Here is a 22,457-nt window from a genome sequence, read left to right on the forward strand (position 1 = left end):
GGGGATTATGTACTTTAAACCCATCTAGTAACGCCATCTGTCAGTCACGTGCCCTGTGAAAGGGAACCTGACGTGACCTCATGCATGCGGTGTGTTGAGCAGGACAAGCTCATTTTTCTGGTCCAGATACCGCTTTTCATCAGAAAAATGAAACCTGTTTTTTTTTTTTTTTTTTTGAAAGCAGAAAAGACGTTACTCACCGAGGCTAATTTTGGTGACGGCGAATTTATTTTGATTCTTGGTGAGTGTTGAATGTGATAATGACACTTTTTTTTTCATGTCACTGTAATTTGGATGGGTACAATGGGGCTCATAGCTGATACTGACTAGAATTTCAGCAAATACAGGATAGTCAAAATAATAATAATAATTCTTTGCATTTATATAGCGCTTTTCTAACTTCTCAAAGTGCTCAGCAATTGCAGGTTAAGGGCCCAACAGAGCAGAGTCCCTTTTGACATTTACCTTCCGATTGCCAGTGCAGATCCCTAGCCTCAGAGCCATCACTCAGCCAAAGAGCAGATTTAAAAAATGTATTTCAAACAAACTGTAAGACAGAAGCGCATTCCGCACATCACTGGATCGAAAAAAGTTCAAAGTTTGGTCCTGTGGTTCTTGAGGTTGCATGCATTGAATATGAGCACCATGTGTAGTGCGACAAACATCAAAACGGTGGACCATTTCTTGCCACACACGAGTTACTGAATGCACAGCTTTCTCAATTCAGTGTCGCAAATCTTGAAGATTAGCGGGCATGGGTGGAACAAACACTCTTTCTTTAATGTAACCCCATAGATAAAAATCGCAGGGGTGAAGGTATAGAGACCATAGACCAGGGGTAGGCAACGTCGGTCCTGGAGTGTCACAGTATGTGCAGGTTTTTGTTCCAACCCAGATCCTTAACGAGAACTCAATTATTGCTGATGAAGCACATATTGCTTAAGTGACATTTTAATGCTTCATTTTAGTGGTCTCGCTTGTTAAGGTTCTCCAACCTTAATTGCTTATTTCAATCTTAAACTGCTGCATTCAGTGTTTTAATTGCTCCTTATTAGCAATAAGATGTAAAACAGGGGTAGGCAATGTCGGTCCTGGTGAGCTGCAGTGGCTACAGGTTTTCATTCCAACCCAATTGCTTAATTAGAAACCAATCATTGCCAATCTCAGACCTTATTTAATTTTATGGCTTGTTAGTCTGTGCAATGTAAGGCTTTTATATAGTAGATTTTTTTCCTTTCCAAGGATATCATCCAAATGATTTGAAGCCTAAAACAGATCATTTTCAGTCTGTCACATTTTTCTATTAAGAGTTTTATTAAATCAAACAGTGCATGATGAACACACACAGATGTAATTGGAAAAAAGCTAGCTGGAGAACTGCTGGCTGCTTTGTCTTTTACATCTTATTGCTAATAAGGAGCAATTAAAACACTGAATGCAGCAGTTTAAGATTGAAATAAGCAATTAAGGTTGGAGAACCTTACCAAGCGAGACCACTAAAATGAAGCATTAAAATGTCACTTAAGCAATATGTGCTTCATCAGCAATAATTGAGTTCTCGTTAAGGAACTGGGTTGGAACAAAAACCTGCACATACTGTGGCACTCCAGGACCGACGTTGCCTACCCCTGCCATAGACCACGGGTGTCGAACTCCAGGCCTGGAGTGCCGCAGCGGCTACAGGTTTTCATTCTAACCCTTTCTCCTAATCAGTTTTCACTGCTGATTCACTTTTTTCCCTTCATTTTAGTAGCCCAGTTAGAAGGATTCAGTCCTCTGAATTGTTTCGTTTCCTCATTAAATGACAGCCAAACAGAAATGAGATGTGAAACAAGCCGACAGATGACCTGCTTAACCTGGGGCTTCAGTCTCCAACCAGTTTCTTAGTGAGAAGCTGATGCTTGCTGTTAATTAAACCCGTTATTTAATTATTCATTCTGACACAGCAGACATTTCCAAAACTGATGATTTTCTGGGTTTTTTTTCTAAGAACGCCGTCAAGATGTTTTGATGACCTGAGCATATCGGCCGTACTGAGAACTCCACCCTTCTCTATTTTCAGATATTGGGTGATGGGCACAGGTGAGCTGGTCATGTGGCCGCTTGTTTTGTGTCTCATTATTGTTTGACCGCTAATTAAGGAAAAAGAAACAACTAAGGGGCCTGAGTCAAGTCAAGTCAAGTTGGGGAGCAGGCACTGGCACAGTGCGTTGCCGCACCCACCACATGATGAAACAACTCGGGATCCCGGTTGGCAACCCCCCAGGCAGACACGCGGTCCAGTCCCACCCTCTGGAAATGACCCTCTATCTGCCACAGCCAGGTGTTACGTGGGCGAGACCCCTTGGCCTGGTCCAGCCACTCGGGTCCCCAACAATGAGGATCTTAGGAGCTGGATCACCCTCGGGGAAACGCCCCACATGGCCGTAGTGCCATAACTGACGCTCCCTCACAACGCAGGTAATGTGCCTCTTTCAGGACTCCATGAGCAACACAAAGTCAAACCAGCGGTACTCAAGGATTCTCCAAAGAGACACAGCACTGAAGGAGTCCAGTCTTCATCTCAGGTCACTGGATAGCGTCCATGTCTCGCAAACAGGAAGCACCAGGACTCTGAAGACTTGGACCTTCGTCCTTTTGCAGATATCAGGAGCGCCACACACCCCTTTCCAGCGACCTCATGACTCGAGCTAAGTAAAAGAAGTGATTCACAGCAAAAATTGATCACTAATTAAGAAGATGGTTAGAATGAAAACCTGCAGCCACTGCGGCCTTCCTGCCATAGATGATGAGCAAGGTATTGTTGTCCACCTCTTCCAGTTCATCATCCTGGAATGGTGTCATTCAAGTAATGCCAGACCTCCACACAAAATGATTTCTCTTGTGGTGTTGCCGCCATTTTACTATAAACAAGAAACCGCGCTCGATGGCATTCACTGGTACTTTTAGGTGGGCTTTTCAACTTTGAACTTTCCTCTATCCAGTGATGTGTGGAATGTGTTTTCTGTCTTCTACAGTTTGTTTGAAATGCATTTTTGAAATCTACTCTTTCATTTTGAATAGCCCTGTATTTCGGGATTGACTTTTACAGGAAAGGGCTTGACTATAGGCATTCCCTAAATCTTCATCCGGACACACAGAAATGGGCAAAGAGAGGAAATGTGCAGTTTGTAAGAAAAATGCAAGAAAACAATACTGTAGATGCGATGTTGGAGAACACGTGGAACGCTTTCAAGAATGGCATCAAAAATACAGTATGTGGGGATCGGACTAAAATGTGAAATTTCAGGAAACAAATGCTGGTGCTATAATGGAAAATTGATGTTTTTCTTACTATTCAGATGTAGATGGACAGAAATAAAGTAAAAATAAATAAATAAATTGAGAAAAAATTTTTGAAGTTAATGGGTTAAACAAGTTAACATCCCCAGAATGTGATTTTCAGATCCTCAAGCCTGCAGGTTGAACTGCTGTGAGATGTCATTTTTGAAGTGTCTCCTTTCTCTGTTACACCTTTTCCCATATCAGTCACAAAACAGCTTGTGCTTGTGACCTAACAGCTATGGTTGACGTTGGAGCATTCATAAAGTTAAATGAACCAGCGAAACGGTATTTACTTCGACGTTGGTAATTCATTCAGTAACTAATCGAAAGTCTGCTTTATTAAACTGGTCTGCTATGAGCACCCAAGTGCTGCCACAAGAGGCCTAAGCCCCCGACAACATTGGAAATGAAAAAACTGGTTCTGCACGGACATCTAGGGAAGCTTATTTCAGTGCTGATCAAAATTAGAGAACGATTTATGAACACGTGGTTTTTCCAAGGGCGGCACGGTGGCGCAGTGGGTAGCGCTGCTGCCTCGCAGTTAGGTGACCTGTGGTTCGTTTCCCGGGTCCTCCCTGCATGGAGTTTGCATGTTCTCCCCGTGTCTGCGTGGGTTTCCTCCCACAGTCCAAAGACATGCAGGTTAGGTGCACTGGCGATCCTAAATTGTCCCTAGTGTGTGCTTGGTGTGTGTGTGTGTGTGCCCTGCGGTGGGCTGGCACCCTGCCTGGGGTTTGTTTCCTGCCTTGTGCCCTGTGTTGGCTGGGATTGGCTTCAGCAGACCCCCGTGACCCTGTAGTTAGGATATAATGGGTTGATAATGGATGGATGGTTTATCACTGTTCTACTAGCATGTTTTACAAAATGAATCGAGGCACAGTGCTCAGCCTTGGAGAACAGTAGCCATTGCAGCAGAAAAGAAGATTGTAAGTAACATTTCTGGAGGGCTCCAGCTTTGAATAATTTAGTAGGAAGTGTCAAGGCCCTTTGCTGGTTTGATCTTGGTCCACTCCGCTTCCAGTCTCTTTTCACAGTTCAGGAACTGTAGCGGGTTTCTTAGCCATAACTTTTGTCAGCAAGGATTTTTCCAGAGATTGTAGATCTGGACTCTGGGCTGGCCATTTCATTATTTCATTGTTGTTCGCTTCGAGGAACTGCTTGACCTCTTTTTCAGGGGGGCATCGTCTTGCATAAAGATTGTGGGCTGAATGGGAGATGCTCACAGGGAGGGAGGTTCTGATAAACATTGGTAGTCACCCTGCCATGTAGCTGTATAAGAGGCCCAACCACTCGACGCACTTTGGGTCCAGTCTTCCCCCAGTTTGACACCAAACATGTTTCCTCGGGGGACCCAGATAAGCTAAACTTGCTCTCATTACTAAAGTGAACTCTGGACCAGTTCTCTGTCCACACAACATGCTCCTCAGCAAAGGTTAGTCGAGCGTTTTGATTCTTTCTGCTGATGAGAGGTGTGGGCTTTCAGTCGGAATCATCTTAAAACGCCGAGAACGATCCTTACTCTGTTCAACGCTGAATTGGCGAGAAATTCCAGCTGCAGTGTTGAACCGACTCCCCGTTGAGAGGCTCTGCCTTATCCCATCTTCTCGTGTATTTGTCTTATGTGGACTGCCAGCATTGTCATTGTAGAGCTGCTGCATTCTAGAAATCACAGAGCAGCTTCTGTTGTAGTGGCTGAGAGCGGTGGGCCCTTTGGCCTTCATCTGCCGCAGGGTTTAGGTGCATCTTAGAGCTGCCCGATTTAAATGGGGCTCGTCAGATTAGCACCAATAACCGGGGGGTATCCAAGAGTGTTCTCTGATTTTGATCAGAGTTCTTCAAATTCCTTCGTTTTTTTTTTGTAGATTATACTTCACAATATATTTTAAATTATGAAAAATGGCCCTCCTCTTCCAGTTTAGGATAATTTCAAATAGGTATAAGCAGTAAAATTGAAATTTAGGAAGCTGTAAGTTGTTCTCCCAATTTTGATCACCACTGTATATTGATATTTCACAAAAACAAATGCGTTACTTCACAAAGATGTTGCCTATCGTCGCTGGACATGCGCACACCGGTAGTCTAGTGACAATGGCGGAGACACTAAGCACATGCGTAGCGCACAATCAAGTGACACGAATTGAGCAGAGAGTATTGGCAAAAAAAAACCAAATATTGTCTCCCTTGCATTTCTCCCAGTAATGCTTGCAATTCCAAATGCTTTGGTCTTCACGTGTTGTATTTTATTTCTTTTGGTTACATTTGAACAACACATAAAAGGCCAAGTCTGAGGTCATGCCACACCGAACTCCCGAAATGGACTGGACACAATTAGCGGCTCCTTTTCCAAGTTGTAAGAAATAATTGGACTTCAGTCACGGGACGCTCCATTAATTGGTATTTAAACTCACCCGTGGCAGGTAACGGGCGCCAGCAATACAGAAATCCCCCCTGTTGAAATGGAGAAGAGCGGGCGGTGCGGACATCGAGTGAAGAATCGTCTGAGGCTTTGCGAACCAAACTTGGGGACAATCACAGGACTCTTAAGTCCACCTCCAGAGATGCTAACGTTTCCGAGTCCAATGTGTGCAACGTCATTAAGAAGTTTACAGGCCATGTCACTGTAGCTGGACGTGGACGGAAGAGAAAAACTGATGGAAGATTGCAATGAAGGACCCTTAGAATGGTGGATAATAACAAAAAATGCAATCCAAACAAATTCTAGCTGACTAACAGACACAGGATACACCAGTGGCAGCTCGCATTATCTTGTAATGATTGTATCCGCTACACTTGTTCTTTATTTCACCTTATACAATTTCTTGTATTAGGAATTTGTTAGTTTTCACATACCCCTTGGGGTCAGAGCGCAGGGTCACTACACTAAGTTTACAGTGAAAAATTATAGTGATGATTGCAGGTCAAGCCCAAACTGCCTTCAGCCCCTTCCCACAGCGCAGAAAGATGACTTATAATAATAAAAGTGATATTTACTAAACCACACCGAGGAAAGATGCAACAAAAATAATGTAATTAATACATTTTCTACAATCTCCCAAATTCCCCCACTTCCAATATATACAATAAACACAAGGCATAAAATTATATATCCCAAGAATTTTCCCCACCGTCCATTTAATTTAGTCTTTTTCCGATTCTCCTATTTCCCCATAGTTCAGTTCCTTAGACATGCCGATCCCAGAATAAAAGATTTACGGTTCACACTGCTTCCGATCGCTTTCACGGTAACCTCAGCGTATCCAGAATCTTCGAGGTGGCCACCCCAGACTGCGTTGGACTTGTGGTGCTCCCCGAAAACAATCTTTCTCCTGGACTCAGATGGGTTGTGTCTTTTTTCCTCCGCCATAAAAACTCGAGCTGTCTTCTCTTCCTGCCTTTTCGCGCCCCTATTTAAATAGTGTGTCCATTTCCATGGTACTCCCGGAAATCACAATGACAGCCCCATACCTCCCAAAAGGTCCTCTCTATCCAACATCCCATCTTCTGTATTCTCAAGTAGTAACGGGATTTTACATAGAGAGAAAAAAACAAACCATATACATATTTATGTGGCAATGCTACAATCTGTTGCCATCTGAATGAAATGGGACACTCCGGCAGGAGACCACCCTGTTCTCACCGAGACATAAAAAAGCCAATACTTACCTGAAGAAGCCAACATCCTGCTGGGAGAACATCCAGTGGACAGATGAGACCAAAATTGAGTGATAGAGCAAACACAAAGGGGAAAGACCAGGGTCAGTACAGCCAAACGTGGCACAGGTTCACAGATATTTTGCTTCTGCTTCTGGCACTGGATGCCTTGACTGTGTGCATGGCATCACAAAATCTGGGCCTTGGCAAATGTGAGTGAAAAACAAAAAGTAATGGCGGCGTTTTTCTGTTGCAGTGGCACCTTGCATTCTTTCACACGACACATGTCTGCGGTTACTCGCACATTACATCGCCTGCCCCTCAGGCTAATGGATAAGTGGCACCCAGCTTGTTTTAGGGCCCAGTGTCAGAAAGTTGGGTCTCTGTCAGCAGTCATGGGTCTTCCAACAACAACATTTATTTCTATAGCACATTTTAATACAAGTAATGGAGCTCAAAGTGCTTTACATGATGAAGAAAGAGAAAAAAAGACAAAGTAAGAATTAATGAGATTAAGAGAACACTAAGAGTAAGGTCCGATGGTCAGAAAGGACAGAAAACACAAAACTCCAGACAGCTGGAGAAAAAAAATAAAATCTGCAGGGGTTCAGAGGTCATGAGACCACCCAGCCCCCTCTAGGCATTCTACCTAACATAAATGACCTCAGTCAGTCCTCGTGGTAGTCAGGGTTCTCATGGAAGGACTTGATGACGACGGTCACGTGGACTTCTGGCCTTTAATCCATCAATGTAAGGACATCATGGTGCCTTGATCAGGTGGTGGTGGCGACCAAACCGGAAAAAGAACAGAAGAGAGAGTAGGGGTTAGTATGGATTGTGGAGCCACCATGAATAATAATGATAATTAATTGAATATACAGGACATCAAGATTTAACTAAGATGAAGGTATGAGAAAGCCATGTTAAAGTAATGTGTTTTTAAAGTGCTCCACTGTATTAGTCTGGCAAATTTCTATCGGTCTGCTATTCCAGATTTTAGGTGCATAACAGCAGAAGGCCACCCGCCTCACCACTTCTTTTAAGTTTAGCTTTTAGAATTCTAAGCAGACACTCATTTGAAGATCTAAGGTTACGATTTGGAGTGTAAGGTGACAGGCACTCCGAGATATAAGATGGAGCAGATTATTGAAGGCTTTGTAAACCATAAGCAGGATTTTAAAGTCAATTCTGAATGACACAGGTAACCAGTGTAGTGATGCTAAGACTGCTGTGATGTGTTTGGATTTTCTTTTCCTAGTTAAGATTCTAGCAGCTCCATTCTGCACTCGTAATCGATTTATGTCTTTGTTGGGTGGTCCTGAGAGGAGTGCGTTACAGTAATCTAGTCGACTGAAAACAAAAGCGTGAACTCATTTCTCAGCATCTTGCAATGTTATAAGAGGTCTAACTTTTGTTATATTTCTTAAGTGAAAAAATGCTGTCCTAGTAATCTGATTAATATGTGATTTAAAATTCAGGTCAGAGTTCATAGTTACCCCTCAATTCTTTACCTCCGTCTTGATTTTTAATCCTAATGCCTCAACTTTATTTCTAATAACTTCATTATATCCATTATTGCCAATCACTAAAATTTCAGTTTTCTCTTTATTTAGTTTGAGAAGATTACTACTCATCCATTCAGAAACACAAGTAAGACATTATGTCAGTGAATCAAGAGAGTCGGGGTCATCAGGTGCTATTGATGAATACAGCTGTGTGTCATCAGCATAGCTGTGATAGCTCACGTTATGCCCCGAGATAATCTGACCTAATGGCAGCATGGAGATTGAAAAGAGCAGCGGACCCAGGATAGAACCTTGTGGACCACCATATAGAATATCAGGGGTCTTTGAAGTATAATTACCATAACTAACAAAGAATTTTCTACCTGCCAGGTAGGATTCAAACCAATTTAAGACCCTGCTAGAGTGGCCCTCCCATTGACTAAGATGATTTCTAAGAATATTATGATCAATGGTGTCAAATGCGGCACTCAGATCTAAGAGGATGAGAACAGATAAATGGCCTCTGTCTGCATTTACCCAGAAGTCATTGACTACTTTATCGAGTGCAGTTTCTGTGCAGAGATTTGTTCTAAAACCCGACTGAAACTTATCAAGAATAGCAGGTTTATTGAGGTGCTCATTTAGCTGCATAATGACGGTCTTCTCTAGGATTTTACTTAAGAAAGGCACGTTAGAAATGGGTCTAACATTTTCAAAAGCAGAGGAGTCCAGATTACTTTTCTTCCATCAGGAGAATGACCCACCCAAAGTATACTTCAACGAGCACCCAGAAATGGTTTAAGACCAAGTGCTGGAGATCAGTCATCTGACATGGCCAGCGTTAAGTCCAGGTCTAAATCCTATAGAACACCCGTGGAGAGACCTCAGGACAGCAGTTAGGAGAAGATCTGGGGCAGCTGGCATGAGAAGAGTGGTCCAAAGCTCCAGTGCAGAGGTGTAAGAAACTCGCATGTGGTTACAGGAACCATTCATTTCAGTTGTTGTTTCCAAGGAATGTGTGCTGCCAGATTTTAAGTTGGGGGTGCTAATAATTTTGCCCCATCCATATCTGAAGTTCTGTGTGGAATGATCAGCAGATTGGCCTTTTTTTACCTTCTGCTTTTTTAGTGTTGTTCCAATGCAAACAAAAGAAATAAATTACGTGAAGACCAATCCGTTTGGAATTGTAACAGTTTCCTGGAAGAAGTGCAGGGGCAGTCTGGGGGGTCTTAATCTGGTTTTGCTGTAACTCGTTTCCCAGTTCTGTAGACCATACAGGAGAGTTCATACTGATTATGGACCAAGCTTTTCCTAATAACTGAATGAGTCACCAAAGTATATCAGTGACATAGTCTGAGATGGGACGAAATTCAGAAAGAATGGATGATACACAGTGCGAGAGATCTTATCTCAGAGCTGGAGGACCACCAACACGACACTCCAAAGGAAAACTGCATGGAGGAAACTGACAGCAAATGTCAATGTGCAGTTTGTTAATTAGGGACGGAAACTCCCTATTAATGAGTAAATGTAGGCTGCTCCATATTTTTCTATCTTGTATTACTCCATATAAATATTTCCACGCATCACTTGTCATTTAAGATAAACATATTTGATTCAGTATCACACTATACTTCTAACAAAACTATAAAGTATGTTTTCACTTTTTATTTGTCATTGTTCATGTCCGGAACACTCCTGTCTGACGCGTGCGGAATTCATTTTGTAATGTTACCCCCCGTATGAAGGCAGCTGAGCCTGCTCAGGAGGTGCTCTAAGTTAGTATGCAACTTTGGTGCCCTTCTCCCACTCCCTGAAGCCCACCATAGCTGCACTTAGCCGTAGTCTTAATAATCTTGATACATAATTTGGCAGCCTCCTCACTCACTCACTCACTCACATCCATTCGAAGCCGAATGCGCAGTCGCCTTCTGCACAGCTACCCGAAAAGCCTTACGAGACCGACATCGCGGCAGGCGGCCGATTTACGGCCACGAAAATTCAAAGAGAAAGGCGACTTCGATTAAAGCTCTAGAGGCCTGAAAGGCGATTTCGACTACAGCTCGAGGCCTAATTACGCATTCTGATTCAATTACGCATTCATTCCATACACCTATATCAGGTTTGTGGTGCTTATACTTATTACTATTCCACTCGTGCCCGTTTCATCTAACGTTGTCGAAGCGGGCTCTTTGTCTAGTAATAATTATAATTCATTACATTTATATAGCGCTTTTCTCAGTCCCAAAGCGCTATCCACACAGGGAGGAACCAGGAAGCGAACCCACAATCGTCCACAGTCTCCTTACTGCAATGCAGCAGCACTACCACTGTCTCGGTCAGTTCTGAGGCAGACTGCAAACAGCGCTAAACCTGAAAGCTGAGACCAGATCAGCACGGGATCATCCAAAGCTCACAGCTCTCTGCGACCGGCCTCCTGTGGCTTACGTTTTTGTTTGCCGAAATACTTGAAACAACTTTTAGGTACGACAGCAGCTAGAGCTCACTGGGGTGCAAGTTACAATTCTGTTAATTCTTTTTAAGCAAACTTCAACTCTAACTAACGACTAACTATATCAGTGCTTCCCAATCTCCGTCCTGGGGACCCCCTGTGGCTACTGGTTTTGGACCCACCAGCTTCTGTTTTTAATTGGACTCCTGGGCTCATTAAGTGAACTGCCCCCCCCCCCCCCCCAAGTTCTGTGTTTTGGGAACAATATAGAAATTAGAGTTTCTACACAAAGAACGATAAGACACTTGGACAGTAGGACGTCGGGGACTTTCTAAACTCGACTTGATGTTTCTTTGGAAGAAATAAGTGGATAGGACTGGTGAGCTTTGTTGGGCTGAATGGCCTGTTCTCGTCTTGAGGGTTCTATTATTCTAGAAAACTAAGTCTGGTTAAAAAAAAAAATACTAAAATGTACCAAGCAGTTAGGGTGGCACGGTGGCCAAAATCTGGGTTCGCTTCCCAGGTCCTCCCTGCGTGGAGTTTGCATGTTCTCCCCGTGTCTGCGTGGGTTTCCTCCCACAGTCCAAAGACATGCAGGTTAGGTGCATTGGCAATCCTAAATTGTCCCTAGTGTGTGCTTGGTGTTTGTGTGTGCCCTGCGGTGGGCTGGCGCCCTGCCCGGGGTTTGTTTCCTGCCTTGTGCCCTGTGTTGGCTGGGATTGGCTCCAGCAGACCCCTGTGACCCTGTAGTTAGGATATAATGGGTTGGATAATGGATGGATGGTTTATCACTGTTCTACTAGCATGTTTTACAAAATGAATCGAGGCACAGTGCTCAGCCTTGGAGAACAGTAGCCATTGCAGCAGAAAAGAAGATTGCAAGTAACATTTCTGGAGGGCTCCAGCTTTGAGTAATTTAGTAGGAAGTGTCGAGGCCCTTTGCTGGTTTGATCTTGGTCCACTCCGCTTCCAGTCTCCTTTCACAGTTCAGGAACTGTAGCGGGTTTCTTAGCCATAACTTTGTCAGCAAGGTTTGTTTCCTGCCTTGTGCCCTGTGTTAGATTGATAGATAGATGTGAAAGGCACCATATGATTGATAGATGTGAAAGGCACTATATGATAGATAGATAGATATGAAAGGCACCATATGATTGATAGATGTGAAAGGCACTATATGATAGATAGATATGAAAGTCACCATATGATTGATAGATAGATAGATAGATAGATAGATGTGAAAGGCACCGTATGATTGATTGATAGATGTGAAAGGCACTATATGATAGATAGATAGATATGAAAGGCACCATATGATTGATAGATGTGAAAGGCACTATATGATAGATAGATATGAAAGTCACCATATGATTGATAGATAGATAGATAGATAGATGTGAAAGGCACCGTATGATTGATTGATAGATGTGAAAGGCACTATATGATAGATAGATAGATAGATGTGAAAGGCACTATATGATAGATAGATAGATATGAAAGGCACCATATGATTGATAGATGTGAAAGGCACTATATGATAGATAGATATGAAAGTCACCATATGATTGATAGATAGATAGATAGATAGATGTGAAAGGCACCATATGATTGATAGATTGATAGATGTGAAAGGCACTATATGATAGATAGATAGATATGAAAGGCACCATATGATTGATAGATGTGAAAGGCACTATATGATAGATAGATATGAAAGTCACCATATGATTGATAGATAGATAGATAGATAGATGTGAAAGGCACCGTATGATTGATTGATAGATGTGAAAGGCACTATATGATAGATAGATAGATAGATGTGAAAGGCACCGTATGATTGATTGATTGATAGATGTGAAAGGCACTATATGATGGATAGACAGATGTGAAAAGTACCATATGATTGATAGATAGATGTGAAAGGCACTATATGATAGACAGATAGATGTGAAAGGCACCAGATGATTGATAGACAGATAGATGTGAAAGGCACTATATGATAGATGTGAAAGGCACCGTATGATTGATTGATTGATAGATGTGAAAGGCACCGTATGATTGATTGATTGATAGATGTGAAAGGCACTATATGATAGATAGATAGATATGAAAGGCACCATATGATTGATAGATAGATAGATGTAAAAGGCACCGTATGATTGATTGATAGATGTGAAAGGCACTATATGATAAATGTGAAAGGCACCGTATGATTGATTGATAGATGTGAAAGGCACTATATGATAGATAGATAGATAGATAGATAGATAGATAGATAGATAGATAGATAGGTGGAAGGCACTATATGATTGATAGATAGATGTGAAAGGCACCGTATGATTGATTGATAGATGTGAAAGGCACTATATGATGGATAGACAGATAGATAGTGAAAGGCACTATATGATGGATAGATAGATATGAAAGGCACCATATGATTGATAGATAGATGTGAAAGGCACCGTATGATTGATTGATAGATGTGAAAGGCACTATATGATAGATACTTTATTAATCCCAAGGGGAAATTCCCATACTCCAGCAGCAGCATACTGGTACAATAAACAATATTAAAGAGTAATTGTTGGCTGGAATTTGCTCCAGCAGACCCCTGTGTTAGGATATAGCGGGCTGGATAATGACGGACTATCTGAGCGACTGACCAAGCAGTTATATGGGAATAATGTATTTTTTGTTCTTTTTAGCAATATTTTACATCTTTGATTTTCATTCTATTTTTCCGGCTGTTCTAATTGTTTAATTAACCCATTATTTTCTAATTAGTGGGTCTAACGCTCAAGTAGTTTGATTATTCCGTGTTGTTGGCCTGGCTGTCTGCTCTGCTCATTTTTAATTGTCATTAATAAGATACAATGAGGGGGGAAAAGTGCACAGAGAAAGGGCAAAATATGATGAAATCAACAAAAGAGAGTTCAGCATTTAAATCTCTAGCAAAAGCAGAAATATTTCTAAATGTCTTATAAATGTAAAAATCACACTGCGGTGCTTTTCTGAATGTCGAATAAGAGAAAATTAATACCATCTAATTAAATGAGCTCAGTGTGTTGTCACTGATTAGGAATCCGATTGGAACAAAAACCTGCAGCCAGTGGGGGTCCCCAGGGCACTGATCTTTATTGTAATTCCAAACGTGGATATAAACACGAATACAGACGCAGGTCTGTTTAAAGTCAACTGTCCCATACAAAGAGTAACTTTTTCATCACTGTGTAAACTTTGCATGTTTCTGTCAAGATTAAAATTTTATCTTTAAAATATGCTGTCAAGCGGTTTCTTTTAGTGAAATTTTTGCAGCACAACCCGTAGAAATTCGCTCTTTGGGTGAAGGGCACACGGTGTGTGTTTGGGGGGATTTCAGTTATGACAAAACACAAGCTCAAAATAAAAAATCCTTCAGCTTATCGTGGTCAAAATGGAGGGCCTCTCTGTCCAACCACGTCATTGTGGCTGCTAACACAAACTTGTAAAGAATGGGAAGCTACGACTGGACACACAGAAGGCAAAACCATGAGGCCTGGAAGTGATGGAAATGTGTATTCTGATGGAGCGACTGGAACTCCTCATTTCTATTTTAGTGTGAGTCATTAGTGTTTAAGAACCAAGCAAAGTTTTAGCTTTCTCACAGAAAATATTCATTTTTAGTCACATCCATATATCATCTTACAGCTGGGAGTTTTTTTATCAGATGTTATATAAAAAAAATGTTCTCACATTTTTCGTGTACATTAAGCTCTAATTGTTGACAGACCTTATCTTTATTATTTCATTCCTATGAGCTCTGTGGAGGATGAAGAAGAGAAAAGCCGTTGGTCCAGATGACATACCTCTGGAAGCCTGGAGGTGTTTAGGAGAGATGGCAGTGGAGTTTTTAACCAGATTGTTTAATGGAATCTTGGAAAGTGAGAGGATGCCTGAGGAGTGGAGAAGAAGTGTACTGGTGCTGATATTTAAGAATAAGGGAGATGTGCAGGACTGCAGTAACTACAGGGGGATAAAAATGATGAGCAACAGCATGAAGTTATGGGAAAGAGTAGTGGAAGCTCAGTTAAGAAGTGAGGTGATGATTAGTGAGCAGTGGGATGGTGTCATGTGTGATAATGATGAGACACAGACATCATAAAGATTTGGGGCAGCCACCCGTATATTGTTCCACAGCTGTAAAATAGGTTGAAAATTGAACAGAGATGTTCACTGGTTTGAGTCCAAGACAGAACTGACTATGAGGAGGTAAGATGGTGGCTTTCAAGGCCAGAACCAGAAGTGACATCATCAAAGGCGCTGGAGCCCGGTGGGATTTCCCGAGAATGGTCTGCAAGGAGCGGAGAGAGACAGTCTGCACACCTCGCCACCCCCTGGTCGAGTGTAAAATTACAATTACTCAAGCCTTTTACCTGCCTCCTACTCACACGTGTGTGACACATGCCAGGAAAGAGCACCACAGATGTGATGTTTGCTCCGACGATGTTGATGGAGAAGTTTAGAGAAGGCCAGAAGAAGTTGCATTGCGTCTTTGTGGACCTGGAGAAAGCAAATGACAAGGTGAGGAAAGAGGAGCTATGGTATTGTATGAGGAAGTCGGGAGTGGCAGAGAAGTACGTAAGAGTTGTACAGGATATGTACGAGGGAAGTGTGACCGTGGTGAGGTCTGCAGTAGGAGTGATGGAGGTGGGATTACATCAGGGATCGGCTCTGAGCCCTTTCTTATTTGCAATGATGAGGGACAGGTTGACAGACGAGATTAGACAGGAGTCCCCATGGACTGTGATGTTTGCTGATGACATTGTGATCTGTAGCGAGAGTAGTGAGCAGGTTGAGGAGACCCTGGAGAGGTGGAGATCTGCTCTAGAGAGGAGAGGAATGAAGGTCAGTAGGACCACCAAGACAGAATACATGTGTGTGAATGAGAGAAATGTCAGTGGAATGGTGAGGATGCAAGGAGTAGAGTTGGCGAAGGTGGATGAGTTTAAATACTTGGGATCAACAGTACAGAGTAATGGGGATTGTGGAAGAGAAGTGAAAAAGAGAGTGCAGGCAGGGTGGAGTGGGTGGAGAAGAGTGTCAGGAGTAATTTGTGACAGACAGGTATCAGCAAGAGTGACAGGGAAGGTCTACAGGACGGTAGTGAGACCAGCTGTGTTATATGGGCTGGAGGTGTCAGAGTTAAAGATGCTCAGATTTGCATTGGGTGTGACAATGATGGACAGGATTAGAAATGAGGACATTAGAGGGTCAACTCAAGATGGGAGACAAAGTCAGAGAGGCGAGATTACGTTGGTTTGGACATGTGCAGAGGAGAGATGAGGGGTATACTGGGAGAAGGGTGCTAAAGATAGAGCTGCCAGGTAAGAGGAGAAGAGGAAGGCCTAAGAGAAGGTTTATGGATGTGCTGAGAGAGGACATGCAGGTGATGGGTGTGACAGAACAAGATGGAGAAGACAGAAAGATATGGAAGAAGATGATCCACTGTGGTGACCACTAACAGGAGCAGCTGAAAAAAGATGATCTCATTCCTGTGCAAGATTTACAAAGTAATATTTATTTTCCAAGTACAGATAGTCTTTATTTTACTGCACCTTATTTTATTATTATATGCAAACTAGTTAAAAGTCTAATGTTGTTGTCTTTCTGCTACTTTATAAGAACAGTTAAGGATTTAGCAAATCAGCATTTATTATGGCGAGTTGTCCTAGACATTAATCAGGACTCTCTGATTAAAAAAATCACCTCAGCAAGTTTAAGTGATAGAGACAACTCAAAAAATATAAAATTGATAGAAATACGATGTCATCTGCACCTGCACTTCCCTTTACTGAAAAAGCAAAAGAGTGAATTGTGATCTTGAACGAGGAAAACGGCCATCTACTTTATGATGCTGAACCCAAATGCCTTCTTAACGCCTTCACTGTCAGGCTTACACCACATGAGTCTTTAAAGCAAATAAGCAGGCAGCACTTAAAACACATTTCCATATGCGTTTTCCGACAGACTCATTTCATCGTCTGAAATGTCAAGATAATTGTTAGCTGTAAGCCTTCAGCTCGTCCTGCACAGTGTCTGAGAAGATGTGGACAACTAAGGTCCAGTCTGAAATACTGCTCTGAGCAAGCTTCTCCATTTCTTCAATTTTTTGCGTCTCCAATGTCATCAACTTCTTCCGTATGTCGTCTCCTCTTTCCTGTTGCAAGACAAAACATTAAACTTACATTATTTAAAAAAAAAAAACAATGTGAACGAGGAGTTGGTGACCGGGAAACTTTTATTTGTCACCAGATAAGGCAATTCTAGTAACTGATACTCATGGCAAGAACACCATGGGTTCAGAAGGAGGAGGTCGTGTTTTACTAATATGGTAGAATCTTATGAGGAAACAACAAAAGGATACGATCAGAGTGGAACACATGAGATTATGTATCTGGACTTTCAGAAGACAGCTGATGAGGTGCCACATGAGAGGATAGATAGATAGATAGATAGATAGATAGATAGATAGATAGATAGATAGATAGATAGATAGATAGATAGATAGATAGATAGAAATGAAAGGCACTATATGATAGATAGATAGATAGATGGATGTGAAAGGCACTATATGATAGATAGATGGATGTGAAAGGCACTATATGATAGATAGATAGATGGATGTGAAAGGCACTATATGATAGATAGATGGATGTGAAAGGCACTATATGATAGATAGATAGATAGATAGATAGATAGATGGATGTGAAAGGCACTATATGATAAATAGATGGATGTGAAAGGCACTATATGATAGATAGATAGATGTGAAAGGCACTATATGATAGATGGATGTGAAAGGCACTATATGATAGATAGATAGATGGATGTGAAAGGCACTATATGATAGATAGATGGATGTGAAAGGCACTATATGACAGATAGATAGATAGAAATGAAAGGCACTATATGATAGATAGATAGATAGGAAGAAGGGCACTATACGATAGATAGATAGATAGATAGATAGATAGATAGATAGATAGATAGATAGATAGATGTGAAAGGCACTATATGATAGATAGATAGATAGATAGATAGATAGATAGATAGATAGATAGATAGATAGATGTGAAAGGCACTATATGATAGATAGATAGATAGATAGATAGATAGAAATGAAAGGCACTATATGATAGATAGATAGATGGATGTGAAAGGCACTATATGATAGATAGATAGATGGATGTGAAAGGCACTATATGATAGATAGATAGATAGATGGATGTGAAAGGCACTATATGATAGATAGATGGATGTGAAAGGCACTATATGATAGATAGATAGATAGATAGATAGGTAGATGTGAAAGGCACTATATGACAGATAGATAGATAGATAGATGTGAAAGGCACTATATGATAGATATATAGATAGATAGAAATGAAAGGCACTATATGATAGATGGATGTGAAAGGCACTATATGATAGATAGATGGATAGATGGATGTGAAAGGCACTATATGATAGATAGATGGATGTGAAAGGCACTATATGATAGATAGATAGATAGATAGATAGATGTGAAAGGCACTATATGATAGATAGATGGATGTGAAAGGCACTATATGATAGATAGATAGATAGATGGATGTGAAAGGCACTATATGATAGATAGATGGATGTGAAAGGCCCTATATGATAGATAGATAGATAGATAGATAGATGGATGTGAAAGGCACTATATGACAGATAGATAGATAGAAATGAAAGGCACTATATGATAGATAGATAGATAGATAGATAGATAGATAGATAGATAGATAGATAGATAGGAAGAAGGGCACTATACGATAGATAGATAGATAGATAGATAGATAGATAGATAGATAGATAGATAGATGTGAAAGGCACTATATGATAGATATACAGATAGATAGATAGAAATGAAAGGCACTATATGATAGATAGATAGATGGATGTGAAAGGCACTATATGATAGATAGATAGATAGATGGATGTGAAAGGCACTATATGATAGATAGATGGATGTGAAAGGCACTATATGATAGACAGATAGATGGATGTGAAAGGCACTATATGATAGATAGATAGATAGATGGATGTGAAAGGCACTATATGATAGATAGATAGATAGATGGATGTGAAAGGCACTATATGATAGATAGATGGATGTGAAAGGCACTATATGATAGATAGATAGATAGATAGATAGATAGGAAGAAGGGCACTATACGATAGATAGATAGATAGATAGATAGATAGATAGATAGATAGATAGATAGATAGATAGATAGATGTGAAAGGCACTATATCATAGATATATAGATAGATAGATAGAAATGAAAGGCACTATATGATAGATAGATAGATGGATGTGAAAGGCACTATATGATAGATAGATAGATGGATGTGAAAGGCACTATATGATAGATAGATGGATATGAAAGGCACTATATGATAGATAGATAGATAGATAGGTAGGTAGATGTGAAAGGCACTATATGACAGATAGATAGATAGAAATGAAAGGCACTATATGATAGATAGATAGATAGATAGATAGATAGATAGATAGATAGATAGATGTGAAAGGCACTATATGATAGATATATAGATAGAAATGAAAGGCACTATATGATAGATAGATAGATGGATGTGAAAGGCACTATATGATAGATAGATAGGAAGGAAGGGCACTATACGATCGATAGATAGATGTGAAAGGCACTATATGATAGATAGATAGATGTGAAAGGCAATAAACGATAGATAGATAGATAGAAATGAAAGGCACTATATAATAGATAGATAGATACTTTATTAATCCCAAGGGGAAATTCACAGGAGTGATCAATAAATAAAAATAGAAAAATAAAATTAGAAAAGTACACATAGTCCTACACGGAGCTGCTGAAAAGGCTGCCACTGTTGGCGGCACCGGAACACTACATTAAAGGAAACGGATGGGGTGGGTGAAACGGGTTACAACGGGTGGGCATCAAACTAAAAGAAGTGGGAGTTCAGGGTGTGGTGTGTAGGTGGGTGCAGAATTGGCTCAGACACAGGAAGGAGAGGCTGACGGTGTGAGGAACCTCATCAGAATTGGGTGACGTCAAGAGTGGTGTCTAGCCAGGGGCATTGTTATTTTTAATAAATATGATTTGGATAGGAATATAAATAACAAGCTGGGCAAAACACGGCACAAACACCATCGTCAAGTTTGCAGACGACACAACCATCATAGGCCTTATCACTGACAACGATGAGACGGCCTACAGAGAGGACGTGCTGGCACTGAGTAATTGGTGCCTGGATAACAACTTGTCTCTTAATGTCAGCAGAACCAAGGAGATGATCGTGGACTATCGGAAACAACAAGGCGGAGAACACCAGGCCATCTACATCAGCGGCGTAGAAGTTGAAAGGATTAACAGCTTCAAGTTCCTCGGAGTAAACATCACTGAGGATCTCTCGTGGACCCTTCACATAGACACTGTGGTCAAGAAAGCTCGTCAGCGGCTCTACTTCCTGAGGAGGCTGAGGAAGTTTGGCATGAATGCCAACATCACCTCAAACTTTTACAGGAGTGTGGTCGAGAGTCTGCTGACGGGCTGCATTACCGTCTGGTATGGGAGCTGCTCTGCCAGCAGCCGGAAATCACTACAGAGAGTGGTGAAGGCAGCAGAGCACATCACGGGCAAGAGTCTCCCTGCCATTGAAGACATTTACTCCATCAACAAGCAGCATCATAAAGGACCACGGCCATCCATCACGCCAGCTGTTCTCCTTGTTACCGTCTGGCAGATGATACAGGAGTCTGGCTGCTCGGACTACAAGACTTAAGAACAGTTTTTCCCACCAGGCCATTCGACTCCTCAACAGCAACACCTGAACACTTACATAACACCTACATTACGTTACACTACTCACACACAAACTGGTAAACCTAAAGTTGTCAGATGATACCAAACTACGGGGCTTGGCAGATAATCGAAAATCCGCTGAATTATTACAGATCTGTGGCAGATACAATTTAATGTAAGTAAATTTAAAGTGTCAGCATGTAGGAGTAGAAATGTGAGGCTTAGATACACAGTGGGGAGTCTGAAAATCAAATGTATGCCCTATGAGAAGGATTTAGGAGTTGTAGTGGACTCTAAGCTATCAACAGCCAGACAGTGTTCAGAGGTCCTTTACAAGGCTAACAGAATGTCAGGTTATATAGCGCCTTGACGTGTGGAGTACAAGTCACAGGAGGTTCTGCTCAAGCTTTATAACACACTGGTGAGGCCTCATCTGGAGTCCTGGGTGCAGTTTGGGTCTCCATAAAGACATAACAGCACTAGAGGTGGTCCAGAGAAGAGCGACTAGGCTGATTTGAGAACTTGCATTACTGAAAGGCTTGGGCGAATTTGTGGCAGATGATGATGATTAATGTCAATCACTCATTGTGCAACCCGTTATATCCTATGTGGCACCCGGCTGGGATGCCCAGGAGGACCGGAGGAGGGCTTGTGCCTCCTCCAGGACACGAGGGGGCAACAGCCCTGGTTGCTTTGGGGGCCACATGTACAGAGCATGGAAGCTCTACCCTGTAGGGGCCCGTGGTCACCGCCAGGGGGTGCCCTGATGCCTTGGGAGCCCTGGACCTCAACACTTCCGCCACACTCGGAAGTGCTGGGGGGAAGAGGATTGGGGACACCCGGAGGACTTCCGGGTACACAGCCAAAGCTTCCGCCACACAGGGGTGTGGCTACAGAAGCTCCTCAGGATGCACCTGGAGTCCATCCTGGGTGTATAAAAGGGGCCGCCTCCCTCCAGTCAATGGCAAGAGTCGGGAGGAGTAGGACGAAGCTCGGAGGAGAGGAGTGGAGGTGGACCTGAGAGACTGAAGGCATTGTGTTGTGTGGCCAAGGACTGAAGGGGAGATTGGTGCCGAGGCACTGGGTTGTGCTCACGATAAGTGTAAATAGTAGTGTATAATAAACATGTGGTGGACTTTATAATGCTCTCCGTCTGTCTGTGTCCGGGTCATATTCCACACCTAACACAGGGTCAAGGCAGGAACAAAACTGTTGTGGAAAAGAGGATGTTGGTGGCAGGGCAGTTTGGGTCTCAAAGCTACAAAAAGGACTTAGCAGCACAAGAAAAGGTCCAGAGAAGAGCAACTAGGCTGATTGAGGGCTACAAGGGATGAGTTATGAGGAAGGATTAAAAGAGCTGAGCCTTTACAGGGGATGAAGAGGAGACCTGACTGAAGTGTTTAAAACTAAGAAGGGAATTAGTCCAGTGGATCGAGACGATGACTTTAAAATGAGTTCATCAAGAACACGGGGAGACAGATGGAAACTTAAGGGGAAAGTTCACACAAACATTAGGAAGTTTGTCTTGACAGAGAACCACAGACACTTGGAATATGAGACCAAGTAGTGTGGTAGACAGGAGGACTTCAGGGACCTTCAAAGCTCGACTTGTTTTTTTTTTTAGAAGAATTAAGTGGATATGAAGCAAGCTTTATTGGACTG

The 22,457-nt window shown here is 41.9% G+C and overlaps 1 protein-coding gene and 1 long non-coding RNA gene across 6 annotated transcripts in view; one reads left to right on the forward strand and one right to left on the reverse strand.

Moving 5' to 3' along the window:
• Positions 1-1,592: 1,592 nt before the first annotated feature.
• LOC127528929 (uncharacterized) lies at positions 1,593-18,078 on the forward strand. 2 transcript variants are annotated; one of them, XR_007935552.1, is made up of 3 exons: positions 1,593-7,367; positions 9,213-13,220; positions 17,963-18,078. It is a non-coding gene; the product is annotated as an uncharacterized LOC127528929 (long non-coding RNA). The 2 variants fall into 2 exon arrangements; XR_007935551.1 differs by lacking the exon at positions 17,963-18,078 and having other exon boundaries at positions 9,213-14,207.
• scrn3 (secernin 3) overlaps positions 16,259-22,457 on the reverse strand; it is a 58,533-nt gene continuing 52,334 nt past the window's right edge. For 3 of the 4 annotated variants that reach the window (XM_028806265.2, XM_028806267.2, XM_028806266.2), the window contains one exon: positions 16,260-17,125. In XM_028806265.2, coding sequence (XP_028662098.1) covers positions 16,970-17,125 — 156 coding nt within the window. In that variant the 3' untranslated portion in view covers positions 16,260-16,969. Of the gene's footprint in view, positions 17,126-22,457 lie in introns of all 4 variants that reach the window. The other variant, XM_028806271.2, reaches the window with a different exon arrangement.

The sequence above is a fragment of the Erpetoichthys calabaricus genome, chromosome 8 (assembly GCF_900747795.2).
Source record: "Erpetoichthys calabaricus chromosome 8, fErpCal1.3, whole genome shotgun sequence".
NCBI classification, from domain to species: Eukaryota; Metazoa; Chordata; class Cladistia; order Polypteriformes; family Polypteridae; genus Erpetoichthys; species Erpetoichthys calabaricus.